Source organism: Falco rusticolus, chromosome 14 (assembly GCF_015220075.1).
Source record: "Falco rusticolus isolate bFalRus1 chromosome 14, bFalRus1.pri, whole genome shotgun sequence".
Lineage (NCBI taxonomy): Eukaryota > Metazoa > Chordata > Aves > Falconiformes > Falconidae > Falco > Falco rusticolus.
This window is the reverse complement of record NC_051200.1, coordinates 16,642,454-16,659,591: the sequence shown is the minus strand read 5'-3', so window position 1 is coordinate 16,659,591 and position 17,138 is coordinate 16,642,454. Positions and strand designations below refer to the sequence as shown.

At 46.7% G+C, this 17,138-nt stretch overlaps 1 protein-coding gene across 12 annotated transcripts in view; it reads left to right on the top strand.

Moving 5' to 3' along the window:
• ATP11C (ATPase phospholipid transporting 11C) overlaps window positions 1-17,138 on the top strand; it is a 60,126-nt gene that overhangs the window by 19,005 nt on the left and 23,983 nt on the right. For 10 of the 12 annotated variants that reach the window (XR_005107402.1, XM_037407675.1, XM_037407677.1 and 7 more), the window contains exons 3-14: window positions 1,540-1,629; window positions 5,816-5,896; window positions 6,897-7,004; window positions 7,626-7,754; window positions 10,197-10,300; window positions 10,999-11,049; window positions 12,764-12,828; window positions 13,425-13,506; window positions 13,890-14,040; window positions 14,867-15,064; window positions 15,982-16,143; window positions 16,337-16,494. Coding sequence is in view for 11 of the 12 variants with exons in the window: in XM_037407675.1 (XP_037263572.1) it covers window positions 1,540-1,629; window positions 5,816-5,896; window positions 6,897-7,004; window positions 7,626-7,754; window positions 10,197-10,300; window positions 10,999-11,049; window positions 12,764-12,828; window positions 13,425-13,506; window positions 13,890-14,040; window positions 14,867-15,064; window positions 15,982-16,143; window positions 16,337-16,494 (1,379 nt within the window). In the remaining variant the exon portion in view is untranslated. Of the gene's footprint in view, window positions 1-1,478; window positions 1,630-5,815; window positions 5,897-6,896; window positions 7,005-7,625; window positions 7,755-10,196; window positions 10,301-10,998; window positions 11,050-12,763; window positions 12,829-13,424; window positions 13,507-13,889; window positions 14,041-14,866; window positions 15,065-15,981; window positions 16,144-16,336; window positions 16,495-17,138 lie in introns of all 12 variants that reach the window. The other 2 variants (XM_037407678.1, XM_037407679.1) reach the window with 1 other exon arrangement.

Here is a 17,138-nt window from a genome sequence, read left to right as displayed (position 1 = left end):
AAGAAAGGACAGGTTAAGCGTAATATGGCGTGAGGCAACAGCAACTCGGATTTGCAAACGGGAGCGGGGATTATTTTATAAATGGAGAGAAAAATACTATTCCCCTATTTTTAATTTTTTTTTTGTTTTGTTCTTGTTCCATGGGATTTTTCTCTCTTGAGATAGGACAAAAATAACCATGCTCTGTTTATCCCTTTGGATGAAAGGGGAAACATTCATACTGTATTAATGCAGCTTTTGTTTATGGTGGAAAACTGCATGACACCCATCTGCCTTCTGCTTAGCTTTTTTCCGTGACATTTATGAAGTTGTTCCGAAAGAATTGAAGCAGATTCCAGTAAAATATCAAACAAGTGGCATCCCATATTGTCAGCACAGCTGGATACATAACACATTGGTTAGGATTCATGATGCTCAGCATAGTTAGGCTTTGGTCTTACTTCACTTGAGCTGTAAGGGGGTTTTTCCCCTCTTTTTTTTTTTTTTTTTTTATACAGCTTGGGTCTTATATGATTTTATATGCCTGTGCTGTCTGACTTTATATTGGGGAAAAGTTTTAAGTCTAGCTGTGCTTGATTTGTGTGGCATTCCCGTTGACGTTTCCCTGGCATGCAAGAGGGTCCTTCAGAGAGGACACCTTCCTCATTTCTGTTCCTTTTCCTCTCCGACAAATGGTTTGTTTTAGCACTAATTTTAAATCTACCCTGATTTATTTTCGAATATTGTGTCCTTGCTCTCTTTTCCCATTTATATTTGCTAGACAGGGAGTGTTCTTACCTGACTAGTCTGTTTTTGTAATTAAGTGGACATTGGACTTGGCTGCTTTATTATTCTTTTTTTATTCAAGGCAGACTGAAAGATCAGATATTAGACCCTTTATTTTCCATGTTGTTCTTAAATTCTACATGTTTTCCAAAGTAAATGATTTGGCAGCCTTTTTAAAATGGTAATGAAGCACAACCTAATAACAAACTTGTATTGGGAACATGGCTTTTTTTTTAACAGAAGAAGCTGGTTATTGTAATTTGTTTGGAAAAAAATATAAATCGCTGCACTGTGCATTGTGTTTTCATGAAATCACGTCTCTGCAAATGCCTGTCTAGAAGTTGTCTGCTGAAACAGAGCCTGTTGTTTTTATCTTATTTTACCCTTTTACCGTCTTCAGCCATGTAGGTGGGTTATCTTGACCAAAGAGAAATAGTCGCCGATTTTAAAGCAAAGAAACAAACCCTCCCATGTAGCTGTGAGACACTTGCAGGTGTTCAATGAACGAGTGGAGAGAGACGGAGCTCGGAGGTGAAGCAGGAGCTCAGTGGCATCTCAGCACCCAGCTGCACTGTGCCCCTGGTTTTAAAGCAGGGACCTGGATCTCTGCTGGGAGCACGCCAGGGCTGCTCAGGCAGCTCGCTGGGGTGCTCCTTGCTGGGTTCGAGGGAAAATGCCTTTCTTATTTGGTGCACATGCTTCCCATGTTGTAGCTCTAGTCCCCAGTCAGCGTGGTGCCTCGGTCTGTCGGTGAGCCTCCCTCTCTCCCCGCAGTACACCCTCTGGAACTTCCTCCCGAAGAACCTTTTTGAGCAGTTTAGAAGAATTGCCAACTTCTACTTCCTCATCATCTTCCTCGTGCAGGTAAGAGCTTTGATGCGGAGGGTGGGTTTTATTTACGTACTGATGGTAGACACAGCTTGAACAAGAACTGAGGTTCAGAACTGGTTCTGTTGCTGCTTATAAGTGGTTTGTTGTTGGAAGCTGTGTTATAATTCTGGTACACCACCCAGGGCATAAGAACAATTAAAATATTTGGGCCTGTGGCATGTGAATGACTGCTGAAACAATTAAAAAAGCATTTTAACTCTTTAACCATTAACATCAGTCAACTGGTGAAAATATGTTTGGTGCTACAGAACTGAGATCTAGTTTTTTGTCACCTTTACTTCTGCTGTTACATAGCTGAATTTTCCCAAGTTATAAGATACTTGTATATCTTAGTTTTAGCGAGTTTCAAGGCAAGCAGGATAAGAGAGGCCGGACTGAGGAATATTCAGAGGATGCACCACATAGGCTTTGGGAACATGAAGCTTCAGGAAGCTGCTCTGCACAGACAAAATAGCAAACTTTATACATGGGCAAACTTCTTCTGCTCTGCTTTGTGGCTTTGGTTAAGGAGCAGATCTGAATACTCATTTTCTATTCTGTCAACCAAGAAAAGCAGGCTGTCAAAATGCATTGGGGCGAAGGGAGTTTGGGAGAATCGCTGCAGTGCATTTATTCGCCTTATAAATCCTCAGCCTGGGGCTCGGCAGACAGCCTGCCCTAGGGCTGAAAATAGGCATCAAAACTCTGCCCCCGCACATTAAATGTTGCTGTGCAGCTACGGCAAACAGCCTGCTGTTAGATGACTTCTCCGGGGTTTTGGTGGTTCAGGTCTGGGGTATCACTCTTTTTAGGCTGCGTGTTTAAAAGACGAGTGCCTGAAATGTTTTATCCTTACAGTAAAAGTTACGATTTGTAGTCATTTTGGTGGCTGCTGCAGAAATGGGGGATCCCAAGATAACGGCAGTTGATGGCTCCTCCTGGCAGTGTTACATGAAAGGCCAATTTACCCCGGCATCAGCTGGCTCGCCTCCATCTCTTGATTTCGCTGGCGTTGCTCCATTTTGTCAGACTGAATTTGTAATTTGCCTTGAACTGAAGTGATGCCCTGGAGTCGGGATGTCCTTTTTGTGTAGTTGGCCACTTAGTGATGCGGTATTACATTTTTATCTATTGAACCCCTGGCTATGGAGAACATGGGATATTCTTGATTATACTTAAAAAAAAACATTGCAGTTTAGCTACTTTACACATTTTAGGCACAGGTGTATGCAGGTGAGGGAACAGACTGGCTGTTTCTCCTTGGTTTTATTCTGTTAGCACCTCTGAAATAAGGGAGCAACACTCGTGCTCTTTTTATTAGACGAAGAACAAACGCAACTGAACAAAACCCGACCTGACAGCGCTAATATACTTGCTGCTGTATAGAGTAACCGACTGCCCCCGGGCACTTGTTGTTCTGGAGATGTCACTTGCCTTAAAAAAGCATTCAGGGCTACTCCATTCATTTAAAATCCCAAGGGTTATACCTTGATAAGTGGCATCTATAGCTTAAATGTTGGTGCTTATCTTTACATTACTTCAAATTAATGGAATTGCCCTATGTGCTGCATGAGGAGTGAAGCATCCCGGCGCTTGGGGAATTGCCTGGTGCCCCTGCTCTACCTGCTGCTGAAACCCTTTATCAAAATGTCTGTTCCTCCAAATTCCGCTCTTGTTTTGGAGAGAGAAAATACCTGTATTAAATGTAGCACACATATTAGAACACTAACAGGATACAAATAGCTGTTTCTTTGAGTCGTCTATTGCAACACTCAAAGGAAACTGAGTAAACTCCTGATGGAAAGGACTGGCCCAGGGTAAACATAGTCCAAGTGTGTTTGTAGACAGGCCAAGCTGATGGATGTAAGTTAATTTAGGAGGTTCCAGGAATGAAAAATGTCCCTTTTGATTGATGGAGGTGACTTCTGTACTGTGGTCTTCAGTCTCCTAAACAATGAGTTAGGAAGAAGCCATTAAGTAACAGGAGGATTTTGTCACTCTTTAAGTGGATCCAAATTAAACTGTTTAAGTCCTAAACCAGCTCAAAAATAGCTTCAAAGGAATCTGCCTTTGATGTTCTGGCTCGTTGCTCGTGTGTCCTTCAGCTTTCCACCAGCCATGAATGGGAAGAGCAGTATCCAGCCATGGGATGTGCGGGGAGTGCCTTCTCCAAATACATAAATGAGTTATCCCGGGGACTTCATCTAATATTTGCATTCATACATCTATAGTACAGCATTTGTGTGGACAGAAATCGTATGATTTGTTTAAACAAACTCAATGCAACTACATCTTGCCCACTGCAGAAAACTGCTGCTGGGCAGCAGGAGGTCCTCTCCCTTGCCCTTCTCAGCTAAAAGCCAAAGTTCCTCTTCTATTCCCAGGATCTGTCAGGTTTTTGCAAGAGAACTGTTGGCTGACCAGCCTAAAGTGCAATGATGCCACCCCAGTGCATGGCCGTCCCACGTGCTGCATGTCCTTGTGACGCTTGGCACCACCATCACTCAAGGTTGTTCCTCCAAGGTCTGATTTCTGCCAGGCTTTCTGCTTGTAAACATTTTACACCCATTTGATTGAGCCGGGGCTTTGTGTCCCTGGAAATATTTGTTGTGTTTATCTTGGTTTACCCTCATGCCCCTTAACTCGTACACCACTTACCTGGCTGCTGCTTGCGGCATATCTCTTCCACTTGGATACCTTCTGGCTCTTCTCTCTCTGGGTCCGGTACTGCAGGGTAATATTTCAGAGTTAAAAATTTCCACGTAGCTTCCAGCCGGTAAGAGCAGTCCTGTCCTTAATGCAGCATTTTACGGGCAGCCTGAAACAATAAATATACAGATGCTGCTGGTGAGCGTGCCAGGGAAGCGCAAACAAGCGGAGGGAAACAGAGTCCCTTTGTGGGGACACAAAGCCTTTCTGCTGAGCTTCCCTGTCCCTTTTGTCACAAGCTTCACCATCTGCCTCTCCTGCTCTGGGCACAGCAGGAAAAGCTGCCGGTGGTGTGTGCCGTGGTTCGGAAGGTGGGGCAGGGCTGTAGCTTGTCCTCCTCTTACGTTATTCCGTCCCAGTTACGAACCTGTCCTGCCGTTCTTGCCCCTCGGGCCAAGCCATGGCACAGTTGATGAACGATGGAAGGGGCTTGGTCTTTGCCGCGGTGCTGGCTGGAGCACCGCACTGAGCTTGGGAAGGATCCAGCCGTCCCCCTGAGGCCCTCAGTCGGTCGCTGTGCTCGAGTCGTGCTCTGAGCTCCAGATCTGAGAGTTTAAAGACAAAGTATGGATTTCTGTTCTATTTAAATATTCCTGTTCCGTTATGCAATGTATTTTATAGGTAATTTGGGCTGATGCCTGTTACTTTTAACCTCGGAGTGTCAGTGGCTCAGGGCGACTGGTACTGGTCTCCCTCTTACAACCGGCTGCGTTTTAGGGTTCAGATGTGCCCAGTCTTCATGCCAAGGAGGAGAAGCACCCCTCCTGTGGCTTAGTGGGAGACGAGGGTGGATTTTCCTGTGCTTCAGAAATGCATGAAGCAAACTCCATCTCAAGACGAGGAAGAACTTCTTTACCGTGAGGGAGACATCCCCAGGACAGGCTGCCCAGAGAGGCTGTGCAGTCTCCTTCTCTGGGGACATTCACACCCGCCTGGACGTGACTCTGTGCAACCTGCCCCAGGTGACCCTGCTTTAGCAGGGGCTGGACTAGGTGATCTCCAGGGGTCCCTTCCAATGCCAACTGTTCTGTGATTCTGTGCTGCTGCCTCTGCCCCACTCCCCTCCCCTGCCTCGGTCCTCTCCAGCACACCCCGTGGTGGGAGCAGGCTTGCTGGCACCCGCACCGTGAGTAGTTGCGTTTATACAGCCTGTCCCCAGCAGCCCATTCATCCAGGCTTTTGTTTCCCACTAGAGCAAGGTCAGACTTAGGCTGTGAGCTACTTCTGATAGGGATTTTCCCACCTGAGGACATCCCATGGTACTCGGGAGGAGGTGGTGTAGTCCCCTCATGATGGAGGAGAGCACTCCGGGGGATGCCTGTGCTGGTCATTCTCGTGTGCCCCTTCCTCCCCTGCTGGCCTGTGCCTTACCCCCGGTGGGATGAGCACCCTTTTGCCCCTGTTACCAGAGTTTTTGATTCTTCTGCTGCCTGGAAGCCAGTTGTCAGCAGTGCATTTTTTCTCTCTGCAGGTGATAGTGGACACCCCAACCAGCCCGGTGACAAGCGGCCTCCCGCTCTTCTTTGTCATCACTGTCACAGCTATCAAACAGGTACAGGTGTCAGCGTGGGGGGAGGAAGATGCTCTTTAAGACATGCAGTAGCGAAAATGATGAGCGTGTATCTGAATATACTCAAAAGTCACCAAAATGGGCTGGTAGGTTTGGTGAAGCCCTCTCAGAAGGTGAGACATGTACTGGTGCTTTTCAAGAGAGGCTGCATGTTGAGTGTGGTTATTTATTGCTCTCTCTTTTTTTGACAATGTAAAGCATCTCTATATGTACCGTTGTAAGCAAGCCACGAGGGTCAGTAAAGGTTACTACCGTAGTTCTGGCTTTACTTGAATTTTTCTTCTCTTTTTAGAAATGCTGTCTGAGTCTTCGCAGAGATGTGCTCCAAATATAGCTCACACTCTGCTCTGGTGTTGGTAAATGGAAAGGACAGGTTCTGTTCAACCACTCAGCTAGCCGTGAAAATATGCACTTCTCATCTTCTTGCGGTGTTAAAAGCCCTTCCTCCCATCGTACGCACATGTGCCATTTAAAATTTCCTCTACAGAAGGATTGAATAATAAAAGAAGTTTCTTCTTCAGGGGCCAGAAAGGGAGTGCTAGAGTAAAAGCCATCTGCTTCAAATCTGAATGTTTTATTCTTTCAGTAAAGACTGAAGAGGAAGAGTCTCATCCTGCGTTACCATAGGAAAGAGTTGCGGGGTGCTAAGGGTATTAGTCATATTATCAGCCACTTCTTGCCAACGCTGAGAATAATAGAAACATGTTACAGTAGTTCAGCTGCTTGTTGCATGCGCTGCATATAGATTATTTTTGTGTGTTATTTTAATCGGTTATGAATCTGTCAAATATGCATATGAAGTTTTTAAAATAAATTGATTCATCCTGAGCTACTCTGGTTGATGTTTTGTCAGGCATGAAGGAGTTCTAAGGACTGCTTAATTTATTCATTTTTTAAACCTGTCCCTATCTCTGTCCCTACTCTTTCTCTTTCGGTAATTTACTGCGTTACGAGTTTGTGTTGCCTGTATTTGTGTGCTCAGGGATATGAGGACTGGCTGAGGCACAGAGCTGACAACGAAGTGAACAAAAGCAATGTCTTCATTGTCGAAAACGCAAAGCAAGTGCAGAAGGAGAGTGAGAAAATCAAGGTAACTGTTAACAGAGAACTTGCGTGTGGTTATCGCTGAAGCCGATGGGAACACGAGGGTATGTGGTAAGGAGACAAGAGCAGGGGAGGAGCGATGTACTGCGGTTAGAGCTGCCCCAGTGAGCTCGCTTTCAGATGAGATGCTCTGAGAGTCGTTCCTGGTTAAGGAGTGATGCTGCTGCTTTTTTTTTTTTTATTGCTTTTGAAAAGCTGTCTTGCAAAAGCCATACCAGGGCTGACAACTGACAGATCTGTCAGCATTTTGCAGTTCTCCAGGACAGGCAGTCCTCTTCTATTTCCAAATCTCCCAAGGACACCAGGAAAGTACGCTTAGCTTTGACGTTAATTTATCACACTGCACTTCAGACAAGTACAGTCTCTTGCTCCATCGAGATTTAGCAGAGACATAAATACTAACCATGCCATGTGGGCACTGGGAGTTGGTGCCGGGCTGGATCAACCCTTTGGGCTGTGGAGTGATGCTCAGGGACCTGTGCACCTCCTGAAGCCTGCTTTCCCTTTTAGCCAAGACGCTCTCTGCTAGGCTTTGAGAGAAGCTAAATCTGTGACTATCTAATAACAACTGAGAGGGCTTTTCATGTAGATGTTTCCTTTCTTCCAGGTTGGAGACATAGTAGAAGTGAAAGCGGATGAGACCTTCCCCTGTGACTTGATATTTTTGGCCTCCAGCAGCACTGATGGGACCTGTTACGTCACTACAGCGAGTCTCGATGGCGAGTCCAATTTCAAGGTGACGGGGATGGATGGGGCAGTGCTCAGGGGTACTTGGATGCCTGGAGCTACCACTAAAGCCAGTGCTTGAACGGGGTGGGATGTGCTTAACTGGAGGATGCTCCTGCAGAGCCGATCCCCGTGGCTGTATTTAACAGCTCTTCCCTCTGTCTGCTCCCAGTGCATGGGTGCAGGGGGCATGGAAGCCCTCTGGGGATTGTTTGTTTCCACTTTGTCTCCCAACAGCCATTTCTACTGGCGCTGCCCCACATTGTATCGATGTTTATTGATACGGCTTTGCTGTTTTATTGCCCATTGTGGGAAAGTGGTAGTGCTTTCCTGCTCCAGCTGCACATTGCGAGGTCTGGTGCATTAGTAAAACAGTGCCTGCAGCTGCTTTGGCTCCCTTTCCAGTACCTGCTGACGTGTCTGTTACTAAACTGAGTTTTTCCAGTGAGACTGGGGACTTTTTGAGGCAGTATGTCTACATTAATTTGGGGATTTTTTCACTTGCATGAGAAAAACATTGCTTCTGTTTTTTGGGTTTTTTTCACCTTTTCCCTGAATCAAGCAGTGAAATTTAATACTAGTCTTGCTCAAGATGAATCTCCAGTTTATTTTCTTTCTTCATTCACACACCCCAAACTAGGGAAAGAAACAGCAACAACAACAGGAAAACTTATATGCATCAGAAGACATAAACATTTGTTTGCACTTGTGTTTGATAAATATTTATACAAATAGCAGCAACTGCAATAGTAAGATTGGAAGGTCCTTTCAGATGACATGATTCATTCCAGCACACTCTGAAGTCAGTGGGATGCCATTGGCAATCTGGTCTGTATTGTATGGGCTCTGTGGCTCGTCTTTTTACGGGTGGCTGTTAATCGGTACTGGAAATCTTGTGTAGGAGCTGATGCAGTGCTGGTACACCGTACTGGTTCCACTAGTGAGGAGGAGTGGAGCTTTGAAGTGGCTTGAGGCTAAAAATAGATAACCATGTTAAACAGGCAATTGCTTCTTTGTGTCAGGTGTATTGTATGCATGAGTTTACATAACTTTTGCAGAGTCTTGGCTCTTACTAACTTTTGAAGTCTGTAAGTGCAATGCTGAATTTCTATATTGAGCACTGTGGTGTGTTTTTCTTGTTTTCTGGGTTCCTGTAGGTGACTGGGAGCCGTCTCCTGTTTCTTGATGAGATGAAGATGAGTTTGAAAGGGGGAGAAGGAGTAGAAAAGCAAGTGGTGATTGGGGATATGGGTCTGACATTAGGAACCAGGGTTTGCTGCAAAAGGAGGGCGAGGGGAGCACATTCAGGTACCCACAGAACCTCATCTGCGCTTCTGGTATTTGGGGCATGTCAGGTCAAGGTATGGGAAAGATGCCTGGTTAAGTGAAAGTGGAGCAGAACCACGAAGGCGATTTTGTCAGGGCTCTGTCTTTGAAGTATGCATCTTTGGTCATAGGTATCTAAAAGAACATGTGTTTTCTAAGTGTGCTAAAGGACTGAGGATGTAAAGATCGTGGAACTGATTAGGAGGCAGCTTTGAAGGGTCACTCAGTAATTGCACAGTGTCCATGGTGACAGGAGCAGTGGATGCAAAACCCCGCGCAAGGGTTGGGTTTGGTACTGGGCACTGCAGGAAGTTTTGAGTTGTTTCACAAAAGCTGTGATTTATACCAGAGGTGTGTATGTGTTTGTGTGTCTGCTTTCAATACGAAAAGCCAGGCAGGCTACCAAAATGACATGAAGGTGGGTATTTATAATGTCGTGACTGCAGCATGTGTAACGTAACAGTTCCTCCCGGGATGTGCAAGGAGGGGAATGCAAATGTAAGGAGTGGAGGAAGCTTTTTAATGAATTTGTTTATGAAGATGGATTGAGGCAGCTTGCTGAGCAGCCTGCCGTGACTTGGAGCTCTGAGCAGCTCCTATAAATAGAGCCTGGAAGGCAGCGAGCAGATCCTTCACGGTTTCCAGTTAATTGTGAGAGATGAACCTTTGCAGCAGCAGCTGCTAAAAATAGTTTGGAGTCTGCCAGCACTCCGACTGATCCCTGGGCGCTGGAGCTGGTGTCTAATTACCTTCAGGAGCGGGCAGGCAGGTGGTCCCCGGGAGCCCCTTTGCCCTGGAGGCACCTGCAGCACCCCCCCACCCCACCCCAGCCGGGGTGGCAGCAAGTCCCTGCAGAGAAGCCAAAGATGCTCTGCTTTTGGTGCACACCTTACTGAACAAACATACAGCAGCTCCTTCCTGCTCTGGTTTCTCTTAAGCTTATTGACTTCAGTCTTTCGCTGAGAGATGCTTCAGCTGCTGTGTGGGAGCAGGGCGAGGGCTTGGGTGAGCTGCTGGTGCTGACAAGCCTTTGCACAGTGGTGTTTAAAGTAATGGGGTAAAAAACTTGGGGATGGGTGGTGGTGCTGCGGGCTCGTGGTGATTCTGCCTGTGCTTCTCTGTCCAGACTCACTATGCAGTGCGGGATACCACTGTGCTCTGTACGGATGAAGCCATTGACTCCCTCACAGCCACAATCGAGTGCGAACAGCCACAGCCTGACCTCTACAAGTGAGTCTGCTGCCCCTGCCCGTGCCGCTGCCCCTGCCTGGTGTCATCTCCCTGCAGACACCTGAGCACCATCAGTTAGGGGATCTAATCATTTACAGTTCAGCAAAGCGAAGGGCTTTCTCTTTTTGTCAGAGCCCAAAAGGTTTCTCCAGGCAGCAAGAAGCTGCCGGGCTTCTTGAATATGAGGATGGCAAAGTTGACACCACATTTCTTCAGGGCTCGGTTTCTTTGCAGCAAAACCTCCCCCGTGTAACACTCGTCATGGTGTAATGAGCTATTTTTTGTCAGCTCAGCTGTAGCAACAGTCCATGTGCCTGTTCTTAGGGCACTCTACCTCCCAGCTAAAATGCATCGGGCCAAATGATTTCCAGGAGTAAGCGGTCTTTGTTGTTAGCATCCCTTGAAGGAGGTTCGTTGGGGTGTGTTGCATGCTGTAATGGGATGTGCTGGAGTCCGCAGGCACGGTCAGGTGCTGCTGCTGCCCTGCTGGTAGGTGGCACCTGGGGGACACCCTTGGCTTTGGGGGGGTGTGTGGCTTCTCCCTGTCCTGAGCACAGCCACCTTTCTGAAGCATTAAACTCTCAAATGCACTTGCTTACATGTTTGCTTCCATCTCCTGCCAATGACTTCTTTTAGTATGCTTGTAGTAGCTCTTTATAATGTGTTTGTAATGCAAGTTTTTCATACCTCTATTGCAGATTTGTTGGAAGAATTATCATCTACAGAAGTAACCAGGAGCCCGTAGCCAGGTTGGTCTTGCAGCAATCTTGCTGACCCTCCTCGGAGAGGGAGGTTGGGTATCTGCATTGAATTTCAGGAACCTGAACTTGTGCTGCCATCATTAGGAAATGTCTTTCTTTAACCATTCCAAATATTTCATTGTTGAGGGAGGCTTATAGTTAACATCTCCACTTACTCCCTTCTGCTGTCCGGTGATATGTTAGTGCCCCTCTTGGGGAAGCAATGCGGGAACTGCCAGTAATGTCCTCCCCTGCTGATGGGAAACAAATTTACAAAGCAATTGCAAAATACTGGTATTCATCAGTGACCTGGATGAGGGACAGAGAGCACCCTGGGCAGGTTTGCTGATGGTACAGAGCTGGGAGCGGCTGATACCCCAGAGGCTGCGCTGCCATTCAGCGAGACCTGGGCAGGCTGGAGGGTTGGGCAGGGAGGAACCCAATGGAGTTGGGGCTGCGCTGCTGCGGGGCACCTCTGCGGAGAGGGGCCTGGGAGCTCTGGTGGGCAGCAAGTTGCCCATGGGCCAGCAGTGTGTCCAGGTGGCCAAGGCGGCCAGTGGGACCCTGGGTGCATCAGGAGGAGCGTGGCCAGCAGGTCGAGGGAGGTGACCCTGCCCTCTGCTCTGCCCTGGTGAGACACATCTGGGGTGCTGGGTCCAGTGCTGGGCTCCCCAGTTCAAGAGAGACAGGGAGCTGCTGGGGAGGGGCCAGTGTGGGGCTATGAAGATGATGGGGGGACTGGAGCATCTCCCTGGTGAGGGAGGGCTGGGAGAGCTGGGCCAGTCCAGCCTGGAGAGGAGGCGGCTGAGGGGGGATCCCATCGTGTCTGCAAGTATCTTAAGGGCCAGTGCCAGGAGGACGGGGCCAGGCTCCTGTCAGTGGTGCCCAGCGACAGGACAAGGGGCAAAGGGCACAAACTGCAGCACAAGAAGTTCCTTCTGAAGACGAGGAGGAACTTCCTTACTGTGAGGGTGGCAGAGCCCCGGGAGAGGCTGCCCAGAGAGGCTGTGCAGGCTCCTTCTCTGGGGACATTCACACCCGCCTGGACGTGACTCTGTGCAGCCTGCCCCAGGTGACCCTGCTTTAGCAGGGGCTGGACTAGGTGATCTCCAGAGGTCCCTTCCAATCCTGACCATTCTGTCATTCTGTGAAGGAAACTAGAAACTTAAACATCAATTAGTGTTTCAGGGGAAAAAAAATAAATAACATTTATAAGTCATCAAAACCAGATGGCTGTCACCAGAGCAGTGCTGGCTGTGTTTCATGCTGTGCTGGTTCTACCTGGACTCTAGAAGCAACAGAGTCATGAGTGGGGTTTTGAAGAGAAACAAAAGTACAGCCGGGAGCAAAATAACCCATCGGCTTTGGTGGCGTTAATCGACTGTGCTGGAATGGACAGGTTTTCAGTGCTTTTAAAATCAGTTTTTTATGTAAGCGCTGGAACATATTAGATCTGAACATTTTGTACTTATTCCTCAAGAGCCTTACTGGTAATCCCCCATTAAATTTGAAACTTTGAGCACCAAGGGTAGTCTGTGTAAAATGGAATAGATATAAAAGTATATAAATAGAAAACTAAATTTAAGCAATGCCCAATTTAACATACAAAACAAGTAATCAGATCTAAAAACCATCTGTTTAGCTTTATAATCTATCTCTGGGTCTAAATTATAAGGCAGATTGAATTTTCTTTAAGTGATACAATAATTTCTTTTATGTTTAGGTCTTTGGGTCCTGAAAACCTGTTGCTGAAAGGTGCTACTCTCAAAAATACCAAGAAGATTTATGGTGAACAGTTATTATTGTTATTTTATTTATTTAAATAGTTCTGATAAATAATGACAAATGTAGATGTTCATCACTCAACCTGTCGAGGGAAAATACTTCCTTACAGCTTGCCTGCCTGGGCTCCACAGTTAGATTTGGTATGCAAGCTGATTGCAAAGTTGACCGGGTGACATTAGGAGATACTGGTGATACCTGCGGTGTGGCCGAGTGCAGGGCGTGTTAATACACCTGAGCAAGCTTTTCCTTTTACCTGAGATACAAAGAGCAGGCAGCTGTTCCCAAATCCTTTGCTGAAAACATGCGCTAGGATCACTGTCCCAGACACTAGTGATCGAGGGTGACGGCTGTTACAGAAGACTGATGTTTTTTCTGACTGTATGTGATCCGTAGGCTCCTGCTCAGTGCTCTGGGATATGTGCAATTACATTACTTAGCAGCCTCGGAGGTTTCTGTAGTTGAACAGTCCTTGGGTAATGCCTTTTTCTTCAGCTGGGATTCGAGTTTCATGTAACCACCAATGCCCCTCATGGCTAAGTGCGAGCTGGGTCCCTCCGGGGCTGCGAGTCCCTTATGAGCCCTGCTTTAATACCCTGTAGGAGTTGCAGTCTATACTGGAATGGAAACGAAAATGGCTTTGAACTACCAAGGGAAATCTCAGAAACGGTCTGCTGTAGAAAAGTGAGTATTTATAGTCAGCAAAAAAATGGTAAAAGCTGTTGTTTTTTTGTTTTTTTTTATGGATGACATGTACAGAAATAATCCCCTAATCTGCTGCCTTTTGTTTCAGATGCTCTCTGATTGCATAGAAAATCTGTGTATTTGATTAAGCATATCTTTCAAGAAGCTGTATCATTTAGTAGCTTTTTTTTATTTAAAAACAAAGTTAAGAATTGTTAAAATATATGAACTGACCCTGAATATCTACAGTGTCAAAAGCACTTGTTCTGTATTAACAGAAAAACATTCCCTTCTTAAAGTAAGGAAGTCTTGTTCCTGCTTATTTGTGTCATTTTCTATATAATAATAGCTGCAAGAATTTTAAAGAGAAACCTGTCTTTCAGATCTATCAATGCTTTCCTGATAGTGTATTTGTGCATCCTATTGAGCAAGGCTACTGTGTGCACAACTCTGAAATACGTCTGGCAGAGTAATCCATTTAATGATGAGCCTTGGTACAATGAAAAGACTAAAAAAGAGAGAGACACATTCAAGGTGAGTGGATTTGTATTTCAGTGCCTCCTCCGGCTTGTTATTCTGAGGGTTTTATTTAATCTACAGTGTCTGCTGCTAGCCCTGAGAGCCCTGTTTGCTCACTGGAAGTGCTGTCGTTTCCTTTGTCTCGAGTGCTGTTTGCCTTTCTTTCCTGCCTCTCGTGCTTGTGCAAGGCGATGCTTGCGTGGAGCGGGACGAAGCATAAATAAATACTATATTTTTTAGAAATGCAGCAGCTGATTTGATGTGGATCCTTATCTGAACTCGAGCTATCTTTCAGCTTTGAGTAGGTAAACTCAAACTGAGGCCATGTCAACCAGCTTCTTAAACTTGTCAAGACATGGGCAGTCAAGCCTGAAAGAGTGAATGTGAGTGTGTAGAAATCAGTTATTTGATGGATCATTGAGTAGGACTTACGGGAGTGTCGCTGCATGAGTTGTACCCTCACCATAGCTTGACAGGTCTCAAGCCACTTGCTCCTTGTTTCTAGTTACCCGAGATCAGAATGAGCAGAATGTAGTAGTATATGCTTAAGAGGAATATACTTGAATAAAACATAATTTTGGTCACTGTGAAGCGGTGAGATGTACCCTTGTATTATACCCTTGTCGATCTGCAGAAGACAGTGAGATTTATCTGCATGAAAGGAAGGTGGAATTTGGCCCTGTATCTTAGCTGTATTCGTTTTCGGATTTCGTTGGTTTTTTTTTTTCTATTTAACCTTGGAAGAAAAGCTGCCTAAAACCCCAGAGGTGTTGCTGTAAACTGCTCCTGAGTTACACCTGATAGGCACAGACTGCATCGTCTTCTCCTCTTTCTATGGCAGGTCTTGCGGATGTTCACAGACTTCTTGTCGTTCATGGTCCTCTTCAATTTCATCATCCCAGTCTCCATGTATGTTACAGTAGAGATGCAGAAGTTCTTGGGCTCCTTCTTCATCTCTTGGGACAAGGAGATGTATGACGAAGAAATAAAGGAGGGAGCATTGGTGAACACCTCAGACCTGAACGAAGAGCTTGGGCAGGTCAGAACACGCTCTGTTTGAATCTGCTTGGATGAAACTGTGAACAAAAACATCCTCTCTGATAGGAACCCTTGTTGTGGCAGTCCCTTGCGGTCCCCTCAGGGCAGAGCTTCAGCCGGTTTGGTGGCACTTTCCATTTAATGTGATTCTACTCGCTCTGCGAAACGGATAAGGTTATAAATAGTGCATGAAAGAGCAGGAATTGGGTCACGCCAATTGTTTCCATATTGGGGAATATCAGGCACAGCTCTCTGCATGTCAGGGTGGTTTACTTTCGCTGCTTCAATTGAAAATTAAAAATCCTGTCTTTTCGAGGATTAATGAAAATGTCTGCCCAGCCATCTCTCTGGGCACGCAATGCACGTGCAGCCATGCTGCTGCTGGCTTTGCTGGGGCAATTAGACAGCTCAGGCTTCCCTTTCTTATCTGCACCGGGAGAGAGGTGTAGTGCCTCCTGCTTTTTATTTTGCTTTAACATAAATATATAAATACTTAGAGTAGCAATTACCTAATTCAAATACAGCATCAAGATGGAAATCCCCCAAAGGAGGCAGCAAACCTGCAGCAGCAGCTATATGAGTGCTAGGAGCTATAGCAAAGGACCCAATAAAGAGGGTGAGGGGAACACACAGAGCCTGGAAACAGATTTTTAAGTCTTCAGGAGCTGCCTCCTGCCACCTGTGCAATGGGCTGAAAACAAAGGAGCTACTCTGAGGAGCAAAGTAGTAGAACTACATAGTGGTGTAACTCCTGTGGGGCATTCGCATCTTTGGGGCGCCAGTTTAGGATAGCAGCAACGTACTCTTCAGCATTGGCACAGATGCACTAAACCACCCCAGCCTCGTTGTTTCTGGGGGGCTCCTTCCCAGGCACATGGGGCTGGGGTGCAGCGAGGCAGCCTGCCTGTTTGCTTCTAGGTGGAGTACGTCTTCACAGACAAAACTGGGACCCTGACAGAAAACAGCATGGAGTTCATAGAGTGCTGCATAGATGGGCATAACTACAAAGACTGCATTTCGGAGATGGATGGCTTCTCTCAGACTGATGGACCCCTAAAATACTATGGCAAAGCAGAAAAGGTGAGAAATCTGCATGTTGATGACTTAGGGTTTTGTGGTCAGCTCCTGGCTGGGTACGTACAGCAGAAGGCGGGGAGGGGGTGTTCATTTTTTTGTTTTAAGATGCATCCACAAAAATCACAACCAAGCGCTGCGAGGTGGGCTCGGTGCATGGCATTGAGCTGGCAATGAGCCCTCCCTCCCTCCTGCCCAGAGCCGTGAGGAGCTGTTCCTGCGAGCCCTCTGCCTGTGCCACACTGTTCAGATCAAGGAAGCAGACCAGATGGACGGGCTGATAGGACATCCAGAACGCAAATACTCCTATATCTCCTCTTCCCCAGATGAAATTGCTTTGGTGAAAGGCGCAGAAAAGTAAGACTAAAAGATCGTTGGGTTTTTTAATTCCCTCTCTCTGGTGGGAAGGAGGTGAGGGTTATCTGAAGGCGATAGACCCCTTTTCCCCGGTCAAGACTGCATCTCCCTCTGCAGTGTCTCGTTGTGACACTAACCCTGGGCCTGACCTGTAGCCCTGTGATGCCATGTGTGTCTGTGGGTTTAAATGAGCTCTCTGTAAAAGGGATGCTCTGCAAAGGGTCTTCCCTGCGCAACTTCTTTGGAGGTTGTGGTTTGCCTTCACCGCTGAGAGCAGCCCCGAGCTGCTGCAGTGCCTGGCTGGGCCGAGGCTCCTTTGCTGGAGCCCCCATGGCCACGTGCTTTTATCACCGAGAAATGGAGGCCAGTTACCACGTGCATATTGCAGCCCAGTTGCTTCCTTGGCATGTAGCAGTAAAATAATGGGATGGGTTACTTTTATCAAATGCACGTTCGAACCCTGGCAAAGATGCTCAAGGCCAGGTTGGACGGGGCTTTGAGCAACCTGGGCTAGTGGAAGGTGTCCCTGCCCACAATAGAGGGTTTGGGACTAGATGATCTTTAAGATCTTGTCCAACTCCAACCATTCTATGCTATTGCCAGCCCCTAGGTTTTAGGCAGCGGCTGTTGCAGCTGTATATACT